Source organism: Saccopteryx leptura, chromosome 13, assembly GCF_036850995.1.
Source record: "Saccopteryx leptura isolate mSacLep1 chromosome 13, mSacLep1_pri_phased_curated, whole genome shotgun sequence".
Lineage (NCBI taxonomy): Eukaryota > Metazoa > Chordata > Mammalia > Chiroptera > Emballonuridae > Saccopteryx > Saccopteryx leptura.
Genome location: NC_089515.1, coordinates 14,747,292 through 14,766,696, shown reverse-complemented (window position 1 = coordinate 14,766,696; position 19,405 = coordinate 14,747,292). Strand labels below are relative to the sequence as shown.

Below are 19,405 nucleotides of genomic sequence, written 5' to 3'. Positions count from 1 at the left end.
TACATCTTTGGGTCTGACTCACACATGTGTAGTTAGGAGGGAAGCTGAGACTTGTAAGTAATCATACTCAGAAATGGGGCATCACCTTTTCCAGTTCCCTTTCCCGCAGGGCTTCTCCTTTCCTCGAGTTTCCCTGCTTCATTGAGCCAGAAAGGTGGTGGGGTTTCTGTTGGAGTTACCCGCCTGCCTGTGTTGCTCCAGAACCTCAGTGTGAAGTCATGAAAGGAGAAGCAAAACAAACTAAAACTGGAAACACCCTCATGTGGGTTGCTTTTCCAAATACCTACCAGTCTGCATGCTGTTGTTTACTTGTCTCAGTCCTTAGGGTGTGTGTGGGGAGGTGTGTAGGGGCATATGTGTAGGAGTGTGTGTTTTGGGGTGTGTGTGTACATTTTGGTCTGGAGTTGATAGTTGCAAATGGAAGGATGAACAATTGGGCACTTACACATCCTAATTTGTAATTTATTACATGTGGCTTTATTTCTGCATGCTGGTTTGGATGGTTTAGACAGGTGTGTTGGGAAATTCTAATTTACGTCGCCACTATTACCTCTGCTACCTTGGTAGTCAATACTGAGCTTTTTCTCTCAGTTCAGCTTAACACTTCCTTTCTTCCCCCAATACTTGACATACTATATTGATGAAATAAAAGAAATGTGTTGTTTTTAGTTTTTAGCAGTTCTGCCTACAATAAGAGTTGTGCTAAAAATCATAATAGAAATTTTAAATAAACCAAAGACCTTATATCATGGAAACATCTTTCTTATATTGTTGTTAATCTGTAATATAGTTAGGTCAGAAAATTTTAGAATAATGTGACCAGAAATGCCAACACAAAGCAGGCAGAGTCACTGAATTTCAAAGGGGCTTACAACAGATGGAGGAGAACTTAAAATCTCAACATCTTCCTATAAAAATATGTATTTTTTAAAGCTTTATCTAGAATAAGGACACAAAGAGTATTTTTTGTTTTTTTTTTAAGTGAGATAAAGGGAGATAGTGAGACTCCCAAATGTGCTCCAACTGGGATCCACCCAGCAACCCCCATCTTAGGCCAATGCTCTAATCAGTTGAGCTATTTTCAGTGCCTGAAGCTGATGCACTTGGACCAACCAAGCCATCCTCAGTGCCCAGGGCCAACTCTCAAACCAATCAAACCACTGGCTACGGGAGGGGAAGAGAGAGAGAAGGGGGAGAGGAAAGGGGAGAGAAGCAGATGGTCTCTTCTTTTGTGTGCCCTGACTGGGATTCAAACTTGGGATGTCCACACGCCAGGCCGACGCTCTATCCACTGAGCCAACCAGCCAGGGCCCAAAGAGTTTTAATAGTCACATGGTTTTGAACATATATGATTTTATGTAGTTATTAAGATTGTCTTGAGATTTAAATGTTAATTTTTTAATATATGTGTTTAGATGCAGTTGAAGATATTAATTTGGTTCTGCCTTTTTTCTTGTTTTTAATCTTTGGATTGTTTACATTTGTGAATGACCCAACACCTAATGTGTGGATGATGCTATTCATACTTTAATACTTCATAGTATTTAACTTTTCATTTCTTTTATTTAGATGGTCTTCTGATTGTTGGTGTCCACTCGGCTAAGTTTCCAAATGAGAAAGTTCTGGATAACATTAAGAGTGCTGTTCTTCGATATGACATCACCCACCCTGTGGTTAATGATGCAGATGCCAGCCTTTGGCAAGAACTGGAAGTTTCCTGCTGGCCAACTCTGGTCATACTTGGACCCCGTGGAAACATGCTGTTTTCTTTGATTGGAGAGGGACACAAAGATAAATTATTTCTGTATACTTCAATAGCTTTAAAGTACTACAGAGACAGGGGACAGATCAGAGATAATAAAATTGGAATAAAACTCTACAAAGATTCTTTGCCACCTTCACCATTGTTATTTCCTGGCAAAGTAACAGTAGACCATGTTTCCAAGAGATTGGTCATAGCCGACACTGGACATCATAGAATTTTGGTCGTCTGGAAGAATGGAGAAATTCAGTACAGCATTGGAGGTAGAGTTTGCTTCTAATTATGATATGTATAAATATTTATATATATGATATGTAAAAAATTATATACATAATTATGATATGTATATGTATAAATATACATATCATAATTTTTTACTAAAAATATATTTTTAGTAAAAAGAAGTTCAAGGAAATTATTAGGAATCCAGAAATAAAAACTAACTATAGAAGGGTAGTATACATTGACTTCATGAAATTATGTTGTTAATTTAATGTGTGGTATCTGAATTCATCTCTTCTACTTAAAAAAAAAAAATCAAAAAAAGACCTACTAAGGCCCTTACAAGTAAAAGGAGGAAGTCTTTAATAATTTTAAAAGTATGTTTGGTATATTCTAATTTTTTCAAAAAACTGCCACACTTATTGTATCTCATGAAAGTATTACAATAAGTGCTCACTTAACAACATCATTAGGTTCTGCAACTTTAAGAGGAACGATATAACAAATTTTCCTGAAAGCTAATTGATATAAAAGAGAGTTGAGTTCCTCCTGCATGTTATTCAACATTGTAATATATAAAACATTGCTGAATGTTATTTGAGGACCGACCAGTGCTTTATACTCTATATACATTTTGGGGCATTTTAATTTTTATTTGATTGATTTTTTTTTTTTTTAAGGAGAGAAAGAGGAACATTGATTTATTGTTCTGCCCATTAATGTGTTCATTCGTTGATACTTGTAAGTTCCCTGATAAATCCGTAGCCTCGGCGTATCAGAACGATGCTCTGACATACTGAGTTGCCTCGCCAGGACCAGGGTTTGGGCATTTATTTATTTTTTTTACAGAGACAGAGAGAGTTAGAGAGAGGGATAGATAGGACAGACAGACAGGAACAGAGAGAGATGAGAAGCATCAATTATCAGTTTTTCGTTGCGACACCTTAGTTGTTCATTGATAGCTTTCTCATATGTGCCTTGACTGGGGGCTACAGCAGACCCAGTAACTCCTTGCTCAAGCCAGAGACCTTGGGTCCAAGCTGGTGAGTTTTGTTCAAACCAGATGAGCCCGCGCTCAAGCTGGCGACCTTGGGGTCTCGAACCTGGGTCCTCCGCATCCCAGTCCGACGCTCTATCCACTGCGCCACTGCTCAGGCGATTTGGGGCATTTTAAATGGAAGTATTTTACTTTCCATCAAAATGTAGCCATATATTTTTTAATACCAGGACAGTAACCTAGGAATTTGAGATTTAGATAACAAAATAAATAATCTAGAATTTGTATATAATTCTACTTTTTTTTCGTTCCGTAAGGATAATTCTGGGCCATTTCCCTTTGGGTAAAGCAAAGTATAAGTGCAATTCAAGCATAGATTATTTTGTTACATATTTCCGTGGCGTTTAGTCTAAAAAGGGTTCTTATTTACATCTACAGAATTAATTAAATCTTAATAGTTTTTAAATAATTTATTAACATAATAGTCAAAGAGAAAAGCGCTTCATCTCTGCAGTGCTGCTTTAGTGACACAAGCAGCATTAGTACATAAAGTAGGGACACGTGCCTTCCTAAGCCGTGGTGCTTTCTTTGTAGGTCGAGGTGTTATTTATTCCCTTAGCTCTTGAATTTTTTGTTTCTTGTTTGTTTTGTTAGAGTATGTTTGTGTTTTACATTGCTGATCTTGTTTTAGCATTGTAGTACTTGGTTTATGACAGCAGTTATGAGAATTGTTACTCAAAATGTACATGTCATACGTAGCAGGTTAGAAGAGTTTTTAATAGATTCTATCATTTTCAAAATAGTGGAGGTGAATATTCTTTTTTGTTATATAGAGGAAACTAGCAGCAAGCTAGCTTTCCAAACATGTTTCTAGTAATCCTGTTACCTTGTAATAAATTAATATTTATTTCAGAGTTTTTAAAAAAGAATTCTGTGGTAAGATGTACTCAGGAAACACTGGTTAGATATGGATGAACAGATTTTTGTTGGTGGTTTCACTGTACTTCTGTCTTTTTCTCTGCTAATGTACCTCATGAGTAGCCAGGAGGGGGTCTAATACACAGTGTCTTCGAATTCAGAGTGATGACAATTCTCTCTCTCTTTTCACTCAGGTAACCTTCACCACCAACAATAATAGTATTATTAATAATAATGATAGTAAAACTGTTGGTGATAGTAATAATAATAGTAATACATATATGTCTGGCGTTCTTTTTTTTAAGTGAGAGAGACAAACAGGAAGGGAGAGAGATGAGAAGCATCAACTCGTAGTTGCATCACTTGAACTGTTCATTGATTGCTTCTCCATACGTGCCTATACTGGGGGAGAAGGGTCACTGGCTCAGCTAGGGACCCTTGCTCAAGCCAGTGACTGTAGGATCAGGTCTGTGATTCCACTCTCAAGGTGGTGAGCTGGTGTGCAAGGTGGGGACCTCAGGGTTTTGAACCCGGGTCCTTAGCCTTCCACGTTGATGCTCTGTCCACTGTGCTATACCACCTGTCAGGCTGTCTGGCATTATTCTAAGCTCTTTATTTGTAATAATTTATTTAGTCCTCAGAGTGCTATGAGGTATATTATTAGATCCGTTATACAGAAGACCAACTGAGACACAAAGATCTTTCCCAGATCATCAGCTAGGACCTTAAAACCAAATCTGTAGAGCTGGGATTATATCTAGTCTGTAGGGCTCTTGAGTTCACGTTCCTGTCCACTACATTATACTACCTCTCTTATGAACATCTCGCGGACAGTGGAGTTCTTTAGAGCCTAGTGTGGAAATACTAACTTAGAGGCTTTGAATAGCTTGGCCTCTGGTCAAAATCTAACAATTATATTTTATTATGCTTTGTACTCTCCACTCTTGAAGCTCCATATGTGTTACAAAAGCCAAGTAGGACATTAGACCAGAATCATTCTGATTCTTACAGAGTTATGAGATAAAGAACTCTGTAGCAAAGTGAAATAGTAAGTGAAGGGTTCATGGACTATTAAGAAGTGCTTGATAGCGTGCGGAGGACCCGGGTTCGATTCCCGGCCAGGGCACATAGGAGAAGCGCCCATTTGCTTCTCCACCCCCCCCTCCTTCCTCTCTGTCTCTCTCTTCCCCTCCCGCAGCCAAGGCTCCATTGGAGCAAAGATGGCCCGGGCGCTGGGGATGGCTCTGTGGCCTCTGCCTCAGGCGCTAGAGTGGCTCTGGTCGCAACATGGCGACGCCCAGGATGGGCAGAGCATCGCCCCATGGTGGGCGTGCCGGGTGGATCCCGGTCTGGCGCATGCGGGAGTCTGTCTGACTGTCTCTCCCTGTTTCTAGCTTCAGAAAAAAATAAAAAATAAAAATAAATAAAAAGAAGTGCTTGAATGGACTTGAGGATTTAGGAACCCCTTGAAATTACCGTATTTTTCGCTCCATAAGACACACCTGACCGAAAGACACACCTACAGGTTTTTTTGTTTTGTTTTGTTTTTTTGTATTTTTCTGAAGTGAGAAGCAGGGGGCAGCAGACCAACAGACTCCTGCATGTGCCTGACTGGGATCCACCCGGCATGCCCATCACGTAGTGATGCTTGGCCCATCTGGGTTGTTGGTCCACTACAATCAGAGCCATTCTAGCGCCTGAGGCGGAGGCCATGGAGCTGTCCTTAGCACCCAGGCCACTTGGCTCCAGTGGAGCCTTGGCTGCGGGAGGGGAAGAGAGAGACAGAGAGGAGGAGAGGGGGAGGGGTGGAAAAGCAGATGGGTGCTTCTCCTATGTGCCCTGACTGGAAATTGAACCCGGGACTTCCACACATCAGGCCGACGCTCTACCACTGAGCCAACTGGCCAAGGCCACACCTAGGGTTTTAAGGAGGAAAATAAGAAAAAAATTATTCCTGAACCAAATGGTGTGTTAAAATATTTAATAAGGCCCTGGCTGGTTGGCTCAGTGGTAGAATGTCAGCCTGGTGTGCAGGAGTCCCGGGTTCGATTCCCGGCCAGGGCACACAGGAGAAGCGCCCATCTGCTTCTCCACCCCTCCCCCTCTCCTTCCTCTCTGTCTCTCTCTTCCCCTCCTGCAGCAGCCAAGGCTCCATTGGAGCAAAGTTGGCCCGGGCACTGAGGATGGCTCTATGGCCTTTGCCTCAGGCGCTAGAATGGCTCTGGTTGCAACAGAGCAACACCCCAGAGGGGCAGAGCTTCGCCCCCTGGTGGGCATGCTGGGTGGATCCTGGTCAGGTGCATGTGGGAGTCTGTCTGACTGCCTCCTTGTTTCCAGCTTCAGAAAAATACAAAAAAAAAAAAAAAAAAAAATTAATAAAATACCATATTTTTTGCTCTACCGGGCATTTTCCCCTCCACTTTGGGGGGGGGGGGGGAGTGGGTCTTATGGAGTGAAAAATATGGTATTTGTGACAGTTTATGGGTATGTATATTTTTCTATAAGGAAAGGGTTCATAATTTTCATTGTAAAGTTGTCCCTACAACAATGTGGGGTTTAGAGGTGCTGACCCTTTGTGCAGCTGAAAACTTGCATATAACTTTTGACTTCCAAAAATCTTAACTGCTAATAGCTTAAACTACTAATAGCCTATTGTTGACTAGAAGCCTTACGGATAACATTAGTAATGATTAACATGTATTTTGTATATTATATACTGTATTCTTACAATAAAATAAGCTAGAGTAAAGAAATGTTATTAATAAAATCATAAGGAAAATACATTTACAGTATTTATGAAAAAAATTCACGAAGGAAGCTCCTTTCTTTTTATTTGATGGGATATTGCCCAATTCAAGAATCGTTCAATAAAACCAATTACATCTTCAAATTTAGAATAAACGAAAAAAAATATGTGTGTAAGTGGACCCATGCAATTCAAACCAGTGTTGTCCAAGGGTCAGTGCTATTACCAAATGAGCATATCTTCCCAAATTGTTCCATATCACTCATCTAGATGCTAAAAGATTAAAATTATATTTAATTCTCTCTAGTCTAGGTAATGGATAATTAAGATGCTTTTAAAAATATTTCCTTCTGATACAATTTTAGCTAAGTGCACTTGTAGCCGTTTATACAATAAGCCCTGTCATTAGCCACATTTGTTACTCTTAAGAAAAATGGGTATCTTAGGAAACATTTTAGTGTTCAGATAGAAACATCATGTTATTTATATTAAAATCCAAGTTTTCAATACAAATTTTATTTTGGGGGTTTTATTAAGTGGAAAAATTTTGTCTTATGGCTATCTTGTCTTTTAGGACCCAACCCTGGAAGAAAAGATGGAATATTTTCAGAGTCAGCCTTTAATTCACCACAGGGTGTAGCCATAATGAACAATATCATATATGTGGCAGACACTGAAAACCACCTTATAAGAAAGGTAATTTTCCATTTTAAGTAAAGTTTTAATACTTCCAATCAGAAGAACTGACATTTACTTGCTACATTAAGTATTCAGCTGTTCTCAGAGGTACGGGTTTTAGTTTTATTCTTCGGCATCTTGTTTTTTTGTGTCAGCTTATAGTTGTCTCTGAAGATAAACCCATCAATCAAGTCCCTTTTTTGGTCCTTTGTTTCAGAGTAATGTGCCTAACACCCAAGAGCTCCTCATTTTCAGGTATTTTCCTAAACACTATTTACAAAGTGGTGTTTTGTCCTTTTTCAGTTAAATTTTCATACCACTTCCTGCTTCCCTTCAGCAATTCTGGTTTGCCTGTAAATACTTAGCAGTTAATTGTCTTTAAATTTGTTTTATCTCATAATAAAAGTAATGCGTGATTTTGTTTTTAAAAAATTAATTAATGCGTGAAGGTAAAAAACACGCCCTGATCATGCTCCGGCTCCCTGGAGGTAACCAACCATTATTAAAATGTGTGTCTCTTCAGAAACTTGCTACTCACATACAAGAAAATTTATAGTAAAAGGCTAGACAATCCTTTTTTTAAAAAATGGTGTAATCCTACTGTACTTACATAATCTTCTGCAATCTGGGTTTCAACTTTTTTTTATTGGTCACATGGATGATATGACTGCATCATATCTATTGTAGAACTGCGTAGTTATTCAAGCATTCCTTATTGATGAATATTTTGGCTATAATCCAGTGGCCTTTAAATTGCTGTTTTTTTAGGAAATAAGTAACTAAATTTATCTAACCCATCCTGTTAAACATACTATTTCGGATGCTTCATTGCTTTTCTGGCTGTTTCCCTATTGATATTTATGTCTGTTTATTTGACAGTATTATTATCGAATATATATACATATAATGGGAAAAAACATGTATAGAACCGGATCTGGACCAGTGTTCAGTAGGTATTTGTTGAATGAACATCTGCTTTTTAGTGAAGCATTTTCTAATGTGTATATTTCTCTTAATATGAAAAGGTGTTACATGAAAAAGGATTCTGTGGGTTTATAAATTAAAGCAGATTTAGTTTTCTTAGTCTTGAAGATTGTCTTCTTAGATTCTCAACACGACAATGATAATGTATTCTTAATACATTGCTAGGGGATATGTATGCAGTATTTCTAAACCTACTGACCAAGGGTCACTTTTTAGGCAGAACTTTTCATAGGACTAATGATTTCATGGTATATACTTTTGGGGGATAAAAGTGGTTTTCTGTGGTTACTAAGTTCTTAAAGGTCAATATTTATTTATCATAATCTTTGGGGTTGTAAGCTTTTTTAAATTTATAGTAGCTTAGATATCTTAAGAGGTTATTGAAGTAGTGTACCCTATGACATTCAGGGAGTACTTGTCCTTTTTAAAGTGTACGTTATTTCTCTTGCTTTAGAACATACTGGGTTTTGAAATATTGACTGCATTTCAAATATTTTTTAAGTAGCATAATCACAAATATAGCATACCCAAAATTATTTTTATATTGTATGACTTAGTTTAGTGTCCGCAAAAATAGGAAGTATAGTGAAATTATTGTTTTCCTTCTTAAAAATATTCTATTTTACTTTTAAGACCTCTTTTATGAAGGGCTGATCATAATCTGACATTTGTAGCTTATGTTGTTTCATGCAGACCAGCCTCTGGTTTAGGATAATTTATTTATTAATTTATAAATTCCTCTTCATCCCCACTGCCGTTCCCCCTGCATAAACATATCTGCAGGCAGTCATTCCGATGTTTAATTCATACCTTTTTATTTGTATATGACCTTATAAAACAAGTAGTGTTTTGTGTACTCGTTTTTTAAACAACTTGACTGTGATATATTTTACATAGCTTTAAAGTCCAAGTATATAATTCAGTAATTTTTAGTAAATTTAGTAAGTTGTGCAACCATAACCATAAATCATTTTTAGAACACTTTCATTCTCCCAGTAACAGCCTTCATGCCCATTATAGTTAATCCCCATTCCCACCCACCGCAGATCTTTGTAGAGACAGAAAGTCTCTTCAACACTTCATATAAATAGAGTAAAACAATACGTGGTCTCATGTGTCTGGCTTCTTTTATTCTCCATCATGTTTCTGAGGTTCATCCGTGATGTAACATATCAGTGGTTTATCCCTTTGCATTGCTAAGTAGCGTTCCTTGTGTGGATATGTGGAGGTGCCACCTTATGTCTGTCCATTCACCAGTTGATGGGCATTTAAGGTATTTAGTTTTTGGCTATTGTGAATACATGGGTCACATACGAGTTTTGTATGAACATACATTTGGGGGGGTTGTTTTTTTGGGGGAGTCAGTACTTAAGTATTTGAATTGATTCATGTGTTTTATATTTTATGTTTTAACTTTTTGAGAAACTGCTAAATTGTTTTCCACAATTGTAGCACCATTCTACATATCTACATATATAGATAGATAGATATAGATTCTAATTTCTTCATAGCTTCACCATTACTTGTAAGTTTTTTATTTTTTAGAAAATTCTAATCATGTGAAGTGACCTCTCATTGTAATTTTTTATATGGACTTTCCTAATGGGTAATGATGTCAAGCATCTTCTTCTATGCTTATGAACCACTTGCATATTTTCCTGTGAGAAGTATCTATTTAGATTCTTTGCCAATTTTTTTTTTTTTTTTTTGTATTTTTCTGAAGCTGGAAATGGGGAGAGACAGTCAGACAGATTCCCGCATGCGCCCGACCGGGATCCACCCGGCATGCCCACCAGGGGCGACGCTCTGCCCACCAGGGGGCGATGCTCTGCCCCTCCAGGGTGTCGCTCTGCGGTGACCAGAGCCACTCCAGTGCCTGGGGCAGAGGCCAAGGAGCCATCCCCAGCACCCGGACCATCTTTGCTCCAATGGAGCCTTGGCTGCGGGAGGGGAAGAGAGAGACAGAGAGGAAGGAGGGGGTGGGGGTGGAGAAGCAAATGGGCGCTTCTCCTATGTGCCCTGGCCGGGAATCGAACCCGAGTCCCCCACACGCCAGGCCGACGCTCTACCACTGAGCCAACTGGCCAGGACCTCTTTGCCAATTTTTAAATTGGGTTATTTGTGTTTTTTACTATTGAGTCGTAAGAGTCTTTTATATATTCTGAGTACAAACCCCTTACCAAATGTGATTGTCAAGTACTTTTTTACAGACTTTTGCCTTTTCACTTAATCATGTTTTTGATGCACAGAAGTTTTAAACTTTGATGATTTCTAATTTATTGTTTTTTCTTTCATTGCTTATGCTTTTGGTTTCACATGTAAGAATCTATTGCTAAATACTAAGTCAGAGAAATTTACTCATGTTTTTTTCTAATTTTTATAGGTCTGACTCTTACAGTTAGGTCTTTGATCTATTTTGAGTTGATTTTTGTATATGGTGTGAGTTATGGATACAATTCATAATTTTACATGTGAATAGCCAATTCTCCCAGAATCATTTATTGAGGAGACTTCCTACTCCATTAACTAATCATGACAACTTGTAGAAAATCAGTTATTCATACGTGCATGGTTTTATATCTGAACTTTCAAATCTGTCCCATTGATCTATACCACAGTGTTTTGATTGTTGTCACCTTTAGTAAGCTTCGAAGCAGTTAAATGTGAGTCTTCCCACAGTCTTCCTTTCCAACATTGTTTTGGCTGTTCTGGCTCCTTAAAATTCCCCATGAATTTTGGAATCAGCTTATACATTGCTGCAAAAACTTCTGTTTGTTTCATATAAATAATGTTTCCTGCAAAAAAACAAGTGGTAGGTTTATATTTTCTTATTTATAAACTTCTTGTTTTATTATATTGCTGGAGAGAACCTCAGTTTCTTTAAAGCATTAGCAATGATAGTGGATATTTTGTCATGCTTATAATAAAGAAAATACATGTCAGTTTTATCAAAAGTTTAACATTTTCTGGAGCTTTGAAAAATATATTTATGAAGTTAAACTTTCTTTATATTCCTAATTAGTAAGAATTATTTTATGCCTGACCAGACGGTGGTGCAGTGGATAGAGCATCAGACTGGGATGCAGAGGACCCAGGTTCAAAACCTCGAGGTCCCCGGCTTGAGTGCAGGCTCACCAGCTTGAGCGCGGGGTTGCTGGCTTGAGTGTGGGATCATAGACATGACCCCATGGTCTCTGGCTTGAGCCCAAGGTCACGGGCTTGAGCAAGGGGTCACTCGCTCTGCTGCATCTCCCCCCCCCTCCCGGTCAAGGCACATATGAGAAAGCAATCAGTGAACAACTAAGGTGCCACAACTATGAGTTGATGCTTCTCATCTCTCTCCCTTCTTGTCCATCCCTGTCTGGCCCTCTCTCTGTCTCTCTCTCTGTCTCTGTCACAAAAAAGAATTATTATATAATTCTATGAAATATATTTTCTGTATCTATTGAAATAATTGTATAAATGTTTTGCCCTAAGTATATTGATGTGATGAATTTATATTAACAGATTTTTTTTTTTTAATGTTAAACCATCTTTTTTTCCTGGAATAAACCTTACCTAATAATGATTTTTTTTTTTTTTTTTCTGAAGTTGGAAACAGGGAGGCAGTCAGACTCCCGCATGCGCCCGACCGGGATCCACCCGGCACGCCCACCAGGAGGCGATGCTCTGCCCATCTAGGGCGTTGCTCTGTTGCAACCAGGGCCATTCTAGCGCCTGAGGCAGAGGCCATGGAGCCATCCTCAGCGCCTGGACCAACTTTGCTCCAATGGAGCCTTGGCTGTGGGAAGGGAAGAGAGAGACAGAGAGGAAGGAGAGGGAGAGGGGTGGAGAAGCAGATGGCCGCTTCTCCTGTGTGCTCCGGCCAGGAATCGAACCTGGGACTCCTGCACGCCAGGCTGATGCTCTACCACTGAGCCAACCAGCCAGGGCTTAATGATGAATTTTTTTAAAAGTCAGGTTGGATTTGATTATCCAAAATTATACTTTACATTTCAAAACATGTTTATAATTAAATGGCCCTACATTTTTTGGTACTGTTGTAACCTGGTTTTGGAATCAAGTTAACACTAATTTCATCCAATGCTCTAGTTAGTTTTTTTATTATTATTTTTTAAATTTTGGAATAACTTGTCTAACATAGGAATTAATGGTTTTGAACATTCTCTGAAACACCCAGTAGCATCACTTGGACATGGAGCTTTTTGTGAGAGAAATTCTTTGATTGTTGTGTCAATTTCTATGACACATTTCTTAAGTCAGGATTATTTCAAGGGCCTATCCCTAGCTGCCTATTGTATTTTTGCAGATTGAGTTTACTAAAAGTATAGATAATGTTCCATTAATAACGTTCTTTACAATTTCAAAAGATTATGAAGATGCCATTAAAAATAATGCAAGAGAGCCTGACCTGTGGTGGCACAGTGGGTCAAGTGTTGACCTGGAACGCTGAGGTCGCTGGTTCAAAACCCTGGGCTTGCCCAGTTAAGGCACATATAGGAGTTGATGCCTCCTGATCCTTCCCCCCTTCTCTCTCTCTCTCTCTGTCTCCTCTAAAATGAATAAATTAATTAATTAAAAAATAATGCGAGAGGATAGTGCTAAAATAAATCAGTGTAATTCACTGTAGGAAAGGAATAAAAGACAGTAACCATATGGTTACAATCTGTATTCAGAAAAACATTGTAAAACAACATAATAACCCTTTCATGATGAAATCAGTAAACTTGAAAAGAACATGAGAACATTGTGGCTGTGATAAAGGGCATCTACAAAATGCCTATAGCTACACTTGATGCAGAATACTGAATGCTCTCCTCCAAGACTGGGAACAAGGCCAGGGTCCCCACTCTCACCAGGCCTAGTAAACATTATACTGGAAATGCTAGCCATTGGGGCAAGGCAACAAGAGAAATAAAAGGCATAAAGCCTACAAAGGAAAAATTGTCTGTTTGCCAATGCCATGTCATATATATAGAAAATTCTACAAAATCTATGAAAAAGCTACTTGAATTAATGAGAGAATTTTGGAAGGTTGCAAAATAAAAAGTCAATATAAAAAAATCAATTGTCTGGCCCTGGCCAGTTGGCTCAGTGGTAGAGCGTTGGCCTGGCATGCAGAAGTCCCAGGTTCGATTCCCGGCCAGGGCACACAGGAGAAGCGCCCATCTGCTTCTCCACCCCCCTCCTTTCTCTCTGTCTCTCTCTTCCCCTCCCGCAGCCGAGGCTCCATTGGAGCAAAAAGATGGCCCGGGCGCTGGGGATGGCTCCTTGGCCTCTGCCCCAGGCACTAGAGTGGCTCTGGTCGCAACAGAGCGACACCCCGGATGGGCAGAGCATCGCCCCCTGGTGGGCGTGCCAGGTGGATCCCGGTCGGCTGCATGCGGGAGTCTGTCTGACTGTCTCTCCCCGTTTCCAGCTTCAGAAAAATACAAAAAAAAAAAAAAAATCAACTGTTTTTATATACTACTAACAGTCAATTGGAAATGAAAATTTTAAAATTCTAGTTACAGTAGCAACAAACAAAATACTTCAGTAAAATACATGCAAGACTTGTATTTCAAACTATGAAACATTGTCGAGAAAAATTAATCCATTATTGGATTGGAAGGTTCAATATTAGGATGTCAGTTCTCTCCAAATTGATCTTTAGACTCAGTTCAATCCCTGTCAAAACTCTAGCAGGCATTTTTGTGGATATTGAGAAGTGGACAGTTCCAAAATTTACATGGAGATGCAAAACAAAGGATATATTACATCTAAAATAATCTTGAAAATGTTAAAAGACTTACAGGACCTGATTTCAAGACTTATTATAATGTTACTCTAATCAAGACTGTGATACTTTCTTAATTTATAGATCCACAAACATAAAAAAAAGTAAGAATTTTGCAGCAAAGATCCATACACACACCATCTATTATCAACATTCACTTAATTGCTTTATTACATATTTTACCCAGCTATTACTCTATCCTCCAACAGTGTATGGGAGTTCCAGCTGCTCCACATGCTTGCCAACCTACCGTCACTCTTGCATGTTAACCATTCTAGTGGATTTAAAGTGGATTTCCTTGTGGTTGTAATTTATATTTCCTTTAAACTCAGATCAACATCCTGAGTTAAAAGGAAATATAAAAAAAGAAATATAAATGACCACAGGTTTTTCTTACATCTTCTTTTAAAAAAATATCTGTTCAAATCTTTGACGCATTTTTTATTGGGTTGCCTTCTCATTTTTTTTAGTTGTAGGAAACATTATCTTCACAGATGGTAATCCCTCCATCCCCTCACTGTCCTCCGATCCCCTCCCTCATTACGCTGCTACCAGAACTGGTGTTGGTCTCATCTTAACTATAAAATCTTTTAAAAGAATGTGCAACTTTAAAGAAAAATCTAGAAAAACTAGTGTTTCTTAAAATTAAATGTATTTCAATTATGTTTGGCTAATAATTGACATGTGTCATAGAGATTCCTATGTGCTTGGTATTGATCCAGGTGTCACTCATTTATTCATCCTCATAATGACTGAGACTTTCATTTTGACAGGAAACTGAGGCACAGATCATTGTGTAACATGCCCAAGAGCCCACAGGTAGTAAGTTTTGAGGATCTGGGATTTGAACACAGGCAGTTCTAGCTCTGCTACACTCTATCTATTGCCTCAGTGCATATACTGAAAAGCTTAACACATTCCACTGGAAAAAAATACTCTGGTTTTATTTCCTGAGACCCTTCCCCCAGCTTATTGCCTGTGGGTTCACAGGAAAGTTACATAATGATCAGTGCCTCAGTTTCCTGTAAAAGAAAAGGAGTGAGCTTTTGAAGAACAAGATCACCTTCTACTTGAGCAGCCTTTTTTAACCCTTTGAGTTGTACAGGCGTTCATGTACATCCTCCTGCCTCCTGACCATCCAGAGTACGATCGTACATGTCTAAGGCAACATTAAAGGCAAATGTATGTTCTTCATGTTTCCATAAATTGCTTATCAAACAAACATGATTTTAAGTTAATAAAACTGTAACTGTAACTAATTTCATTAAAAAAAAACAAACAACTCACTCCTGGGGGTCAGTGAGCATGAAAAAAACTCACTACTCAAAGGGTTAAGCCCCTTTTTTTTTTTTTTTAAGAAACAGTATTTGTGTCGCAACTACTTTCTATATGTTCTGTTGAAAATCTTCCTGTACCAAAAGAAGACTAAAATAAGCATGCATTGCCTAAAGCATGTATTGATTTCTATAGATTGACCTGGAAGCTGAGATGGTGAGCACCGTGGCTGGCATTGGGATTCAAGGCACGGACAAAGAAGGCGGGGCCGAGGGAGAGCGACAGCCCATTAGTTCCCCATGGGATGTCGTTTTGGGGTCATCAGGTATGTAAGCTTTTAATATGAAATATAAGTAAACTTTAGCTTAGTAAATGTAAGATTTTAAAATTTTTCTGAGCATATTTGTTTGGATTGTATCTGTTGCTAGTAATTTTATATTTTTATGCTTGTGGTTTGGGATTTGTTAATTGAGTAAATACAAAGCCAGTAATAATATATATAAGACAGTATTTATTGTTATGTATAACATGTTTACCATTACATGTTTTATACACAAGGTAGACTATGTATTACTCTAAATGAAAGAATCTCATCTTAGCTGAAGCTTCCAATTAATGTAGTTCTGAATATTCTTAAATTAGGATTATAGTTTCAGAACTTCAAAAGATTATTCATGAACTATACCATTTAGCAATGTCCTTTTTATTCTAGTTTGAAAAAGAAAAAACAACAGTTGCTTTCTTGTTGTGATTATTAAAATTTGTGTTGAAACATGATATATTCTTTTGAGCAATTAAAAACTGGACCCTACTGAATTATGTAGATATTAATGAATGAGATTGATATTATCTTGACAGTCTTTATTACCTATGTTAATTGACTATAAGATGATCCAGAAGCATAATTACTTTTATTTTTCATTGGCCCTCAATGATGCTGAGATTATTATCTACATGTCTAAATCTAGAGTAATGAATAAAGTAAGTTAGTAGAATACATTGAAAATGAAATGTGAGCCTAAATAGTTTGCGTGGTCTTAATATATTTATAAAGTGAATAAGCAACTATTTAGTTGAATGGCTTTACATTTGAGATAATTTTTGATTTTGATGCCAATTTTCTTACACTTCAAAGACCCTAATTTTTTTATTGTGATTAACTTTTTATAAAGTTTTTAATATTTATAAAATAACCAAATGAACTTTTGGTATTACCTGTGCTAAATATATATAACTTGGGTATTTTGCATAAGTTCTTTAACTACAACTCAGTCTTCTTTTTCTCACCAAACACCAGCAGTTCTAAATAATTTCAGGGTTAAAAATACTCATCCCCACTAGAACTTAACACTCCTGTCTTCCTGCCACTGAGATACTCAACATAAATCTTATAGATGAAAAAATAGCCTGAAACTTACCTATCAGTAAAATAGTCAAAGTGGGATGAGAATTGTTACTTTGGTGTACTGTTACCCTTCCCCAAGGAAAAAAAGTCTGCCCTTAGTGTGTGAGCCCCAGTAATTTATATCGTAGCTACCAGTCCAGAGAGAATACAGTCATTGATTTTTTCATTTTGCAATTTACGCCTGTATTTACTATATCTGTCAGTAACTGCCACAGTACTGCTTCATAAGAAATCATCCCCAAACCCACACAAACCCGAATCTTTATTTCTCACTAACATATGGGATTGAGGTTCAGCTGATCAAGGCAGAGCCTGGGCTTTGTTCCAGGGTGTTTATTGGGTGCACTTCTGCACCTTTTAATTCTCCTCCTCCTTGGACCAGCAGCTTCCTGAACTTAGTCTTTTGGCAAAAGGTAGAACACAAGAGTAAGCCCCGTTACACATATGAAGCCTTTGCTGTCGTCTTCTTACCTCCTGTTGTTAAAGCAAGTCACATAACTCAGCTCAGAGATCCGGGGCAGGGATAAGCACCTTGCCTACAGGACGCATGTCAGGGGTGTGGGCATGTAGTATTACTGCAAAGGAGTCAAGACTCGAGGCCAGTAGTTCAATCTGCCACATAAATCAGAATTTACATTACTTATAAACGGGATCTACTTTACTGGATGCTATACTAAGCTGGATTCATTTAATGGCCAAGAAATGCTTTAATATTTTTCAAGGCTACAAGTTTTTCAATCATATACTATAGCGTGGAATTTTTGGTTGTTGGTCTTGTATTGAGAATGCATTCAAATTTCTTTCCAAGGAAAATCTTGGTTCTATTGACAGGTACTCCCTTAGTCAGCTGGAGTGACATGCTATCTCAGGCTGTGTCATTATTAAGCTCAATTTTCAGTAAAGAAAGTGAGTCCTACCTTACTTAGCTCAAAAAGATCATTGTAAGCATGTCGCTCTTCATTTCTCTTAGAGCTGAAAATAGCTTCACTTCAGTCCCCTGGCAAGTGGAGGAGTAATCTTGAATGCACTTAAGCTCAGTGCCTTTCAGAATGCTGGCTGAGAGTGAAGGTTTCAAGCCCTGTATGAAGGACCTATAATCACAATGGCCACTCTAGCCCAAGAGTTTTTAACCTTCAGTTATATACACCCAAGGGATTCACGGTTAGGCTTTATTAGGTACTTAAACTTCCCAGAAATTCTTGTCAAGTTTTGGGGGAATTGGTCAGATTCTCATCAGAGTTTCAAAATGATGTTACTCAAAAATAATTTTAAGAGCATTAATTAAAGTTACTCTAAAATTTATCTTGAATTAATGTATTGTTGGAGTATGGGGCAACTGGATCATAGAATGTTTGCTCTCCTTAAAATTGTTTTTACTAAAATATATTTTGGCAACATGACATTCATTAAAAAATAATACATAAAATCACATTCATTTGGCCCTGGCCAGTTGGCTCAATGGTAGAGCATAGGCCCGACATGTGAATGTCCTGGGTTTGATTCCCTCTGTGGGCACACAAAAGCAACCATCTGCTTCCCCACTCTCCCCACTCCTCTCTTCCTGTGTCGTGTCCCCCCCCCCCCCCCCCCCCCCCCCGCAGCCATGGCTCGATTGGTTCCAGGGAGTGGGCCCTGGGCGCTGAGGATGGCTCCGTGGAACCACAGCCTCAGGTGCTAAAAATAACTCAGTTGCAAGCATGACTCCAAATGGGGGTCACTGAGTGGATCCCGATCGGGGCACATGCAGGAGTCTGTCTCTCAATTTTCCCTTCTCTCACTTGGAAAAAGAAGGGAAAAAAAAGTTCCAAGCCCCTGCTAGTCTCCCAAGTAGACTTTCCCTGATTTTGAATCATTTATAGAAAGGATAATGTGCCCAAATCCCATTAACCTTCCTTGGCCTTTTAACCAGTATTTTCCCTAGATAGAAGTTTAGCTGTCCTTACACAGTGTTTTATTATTGAAATTCAATTATTTAGTATGTTAATCTTATAATTTACAGTGCTGGTACTTACGTGCTTGCATAAGAAGTTCAGTTAATACGCTATAAAATACCACAAAAACATTAATCTTCTAAAAGTAACAGACGATGCAGGATTGTTTTGATGAATAAATTTTATACAATGTGGTATATTTTTATTTTATTAAACTAAAAGGAGTTGTAGTATTCCTATATCTAAAATTTGAGGAAAGATTCTTATGCTATCATATCACATTGACTAGGTATTTATAAGGCTTTTTTAGATTTTTTAAAAGTTAGGTTAATGAAGTATAATTTACAGAAAGTAACATTCAACCTTGTTAGGTATAAGTTATATGGATTTTGACATACATATTCAGTTTTATAACAATTACTGCAATCAAGATGTAGACTCTTTCCATCACCGGAAAAAACTTCCCCCTGCCATCCCTCCACCACTGTATCCAGCCACTGGCAACAATGTATTTCTTGTTCTTCAGTATAGTCTTTTATGTCTGGTTGGTTTTATTTAGCATAATGCTTTTGAGAGTCATCCCTGTTGTTGCATGTATCAATAGTTGCTTCTTTATTATTGTTGAGAAGTATTTCATTGTTTGGCTGTACCACAATTTATAGATTAATTCATCAGTTGATAAACATTTCCAGTGCCTCTAGTTTATGACAA

At 38.1% G+C, this 19,405-nt stretch overlaps 1 protein-coding gene across 4 annotated transcripts in view; it reads left to right on the top strand.

The window, feature by feature from the left end:
• NHLRC2 (NHL repeat containing 2) overlaps positions 1–19,405 on the top strand; it is a 61,397-nt gene that overhangs the window by 15,159 nt on the left and 26,833 nt on the right. For all 4 annotated transcript variants that reach the window (XM_066355401.1, XM_066355403.1, XM_066355400.1 and 1 more), the window contains exons 3-5: positions 1,570–2,025; positions 7,220–7,341; positions 15,554–15,683. In XM_066355401.1, the coding sequence (XP_066211498.1) occupies positions 1,570–2,025; positions 7,220–7,341; positions 15,554–15,683 (708 nt within the window). The remainder of the gene's footprint in view (positions 1–1,569; positions 2,026–7,219; positions 7,342–15,553; positions 15,684–19,405) is intronic.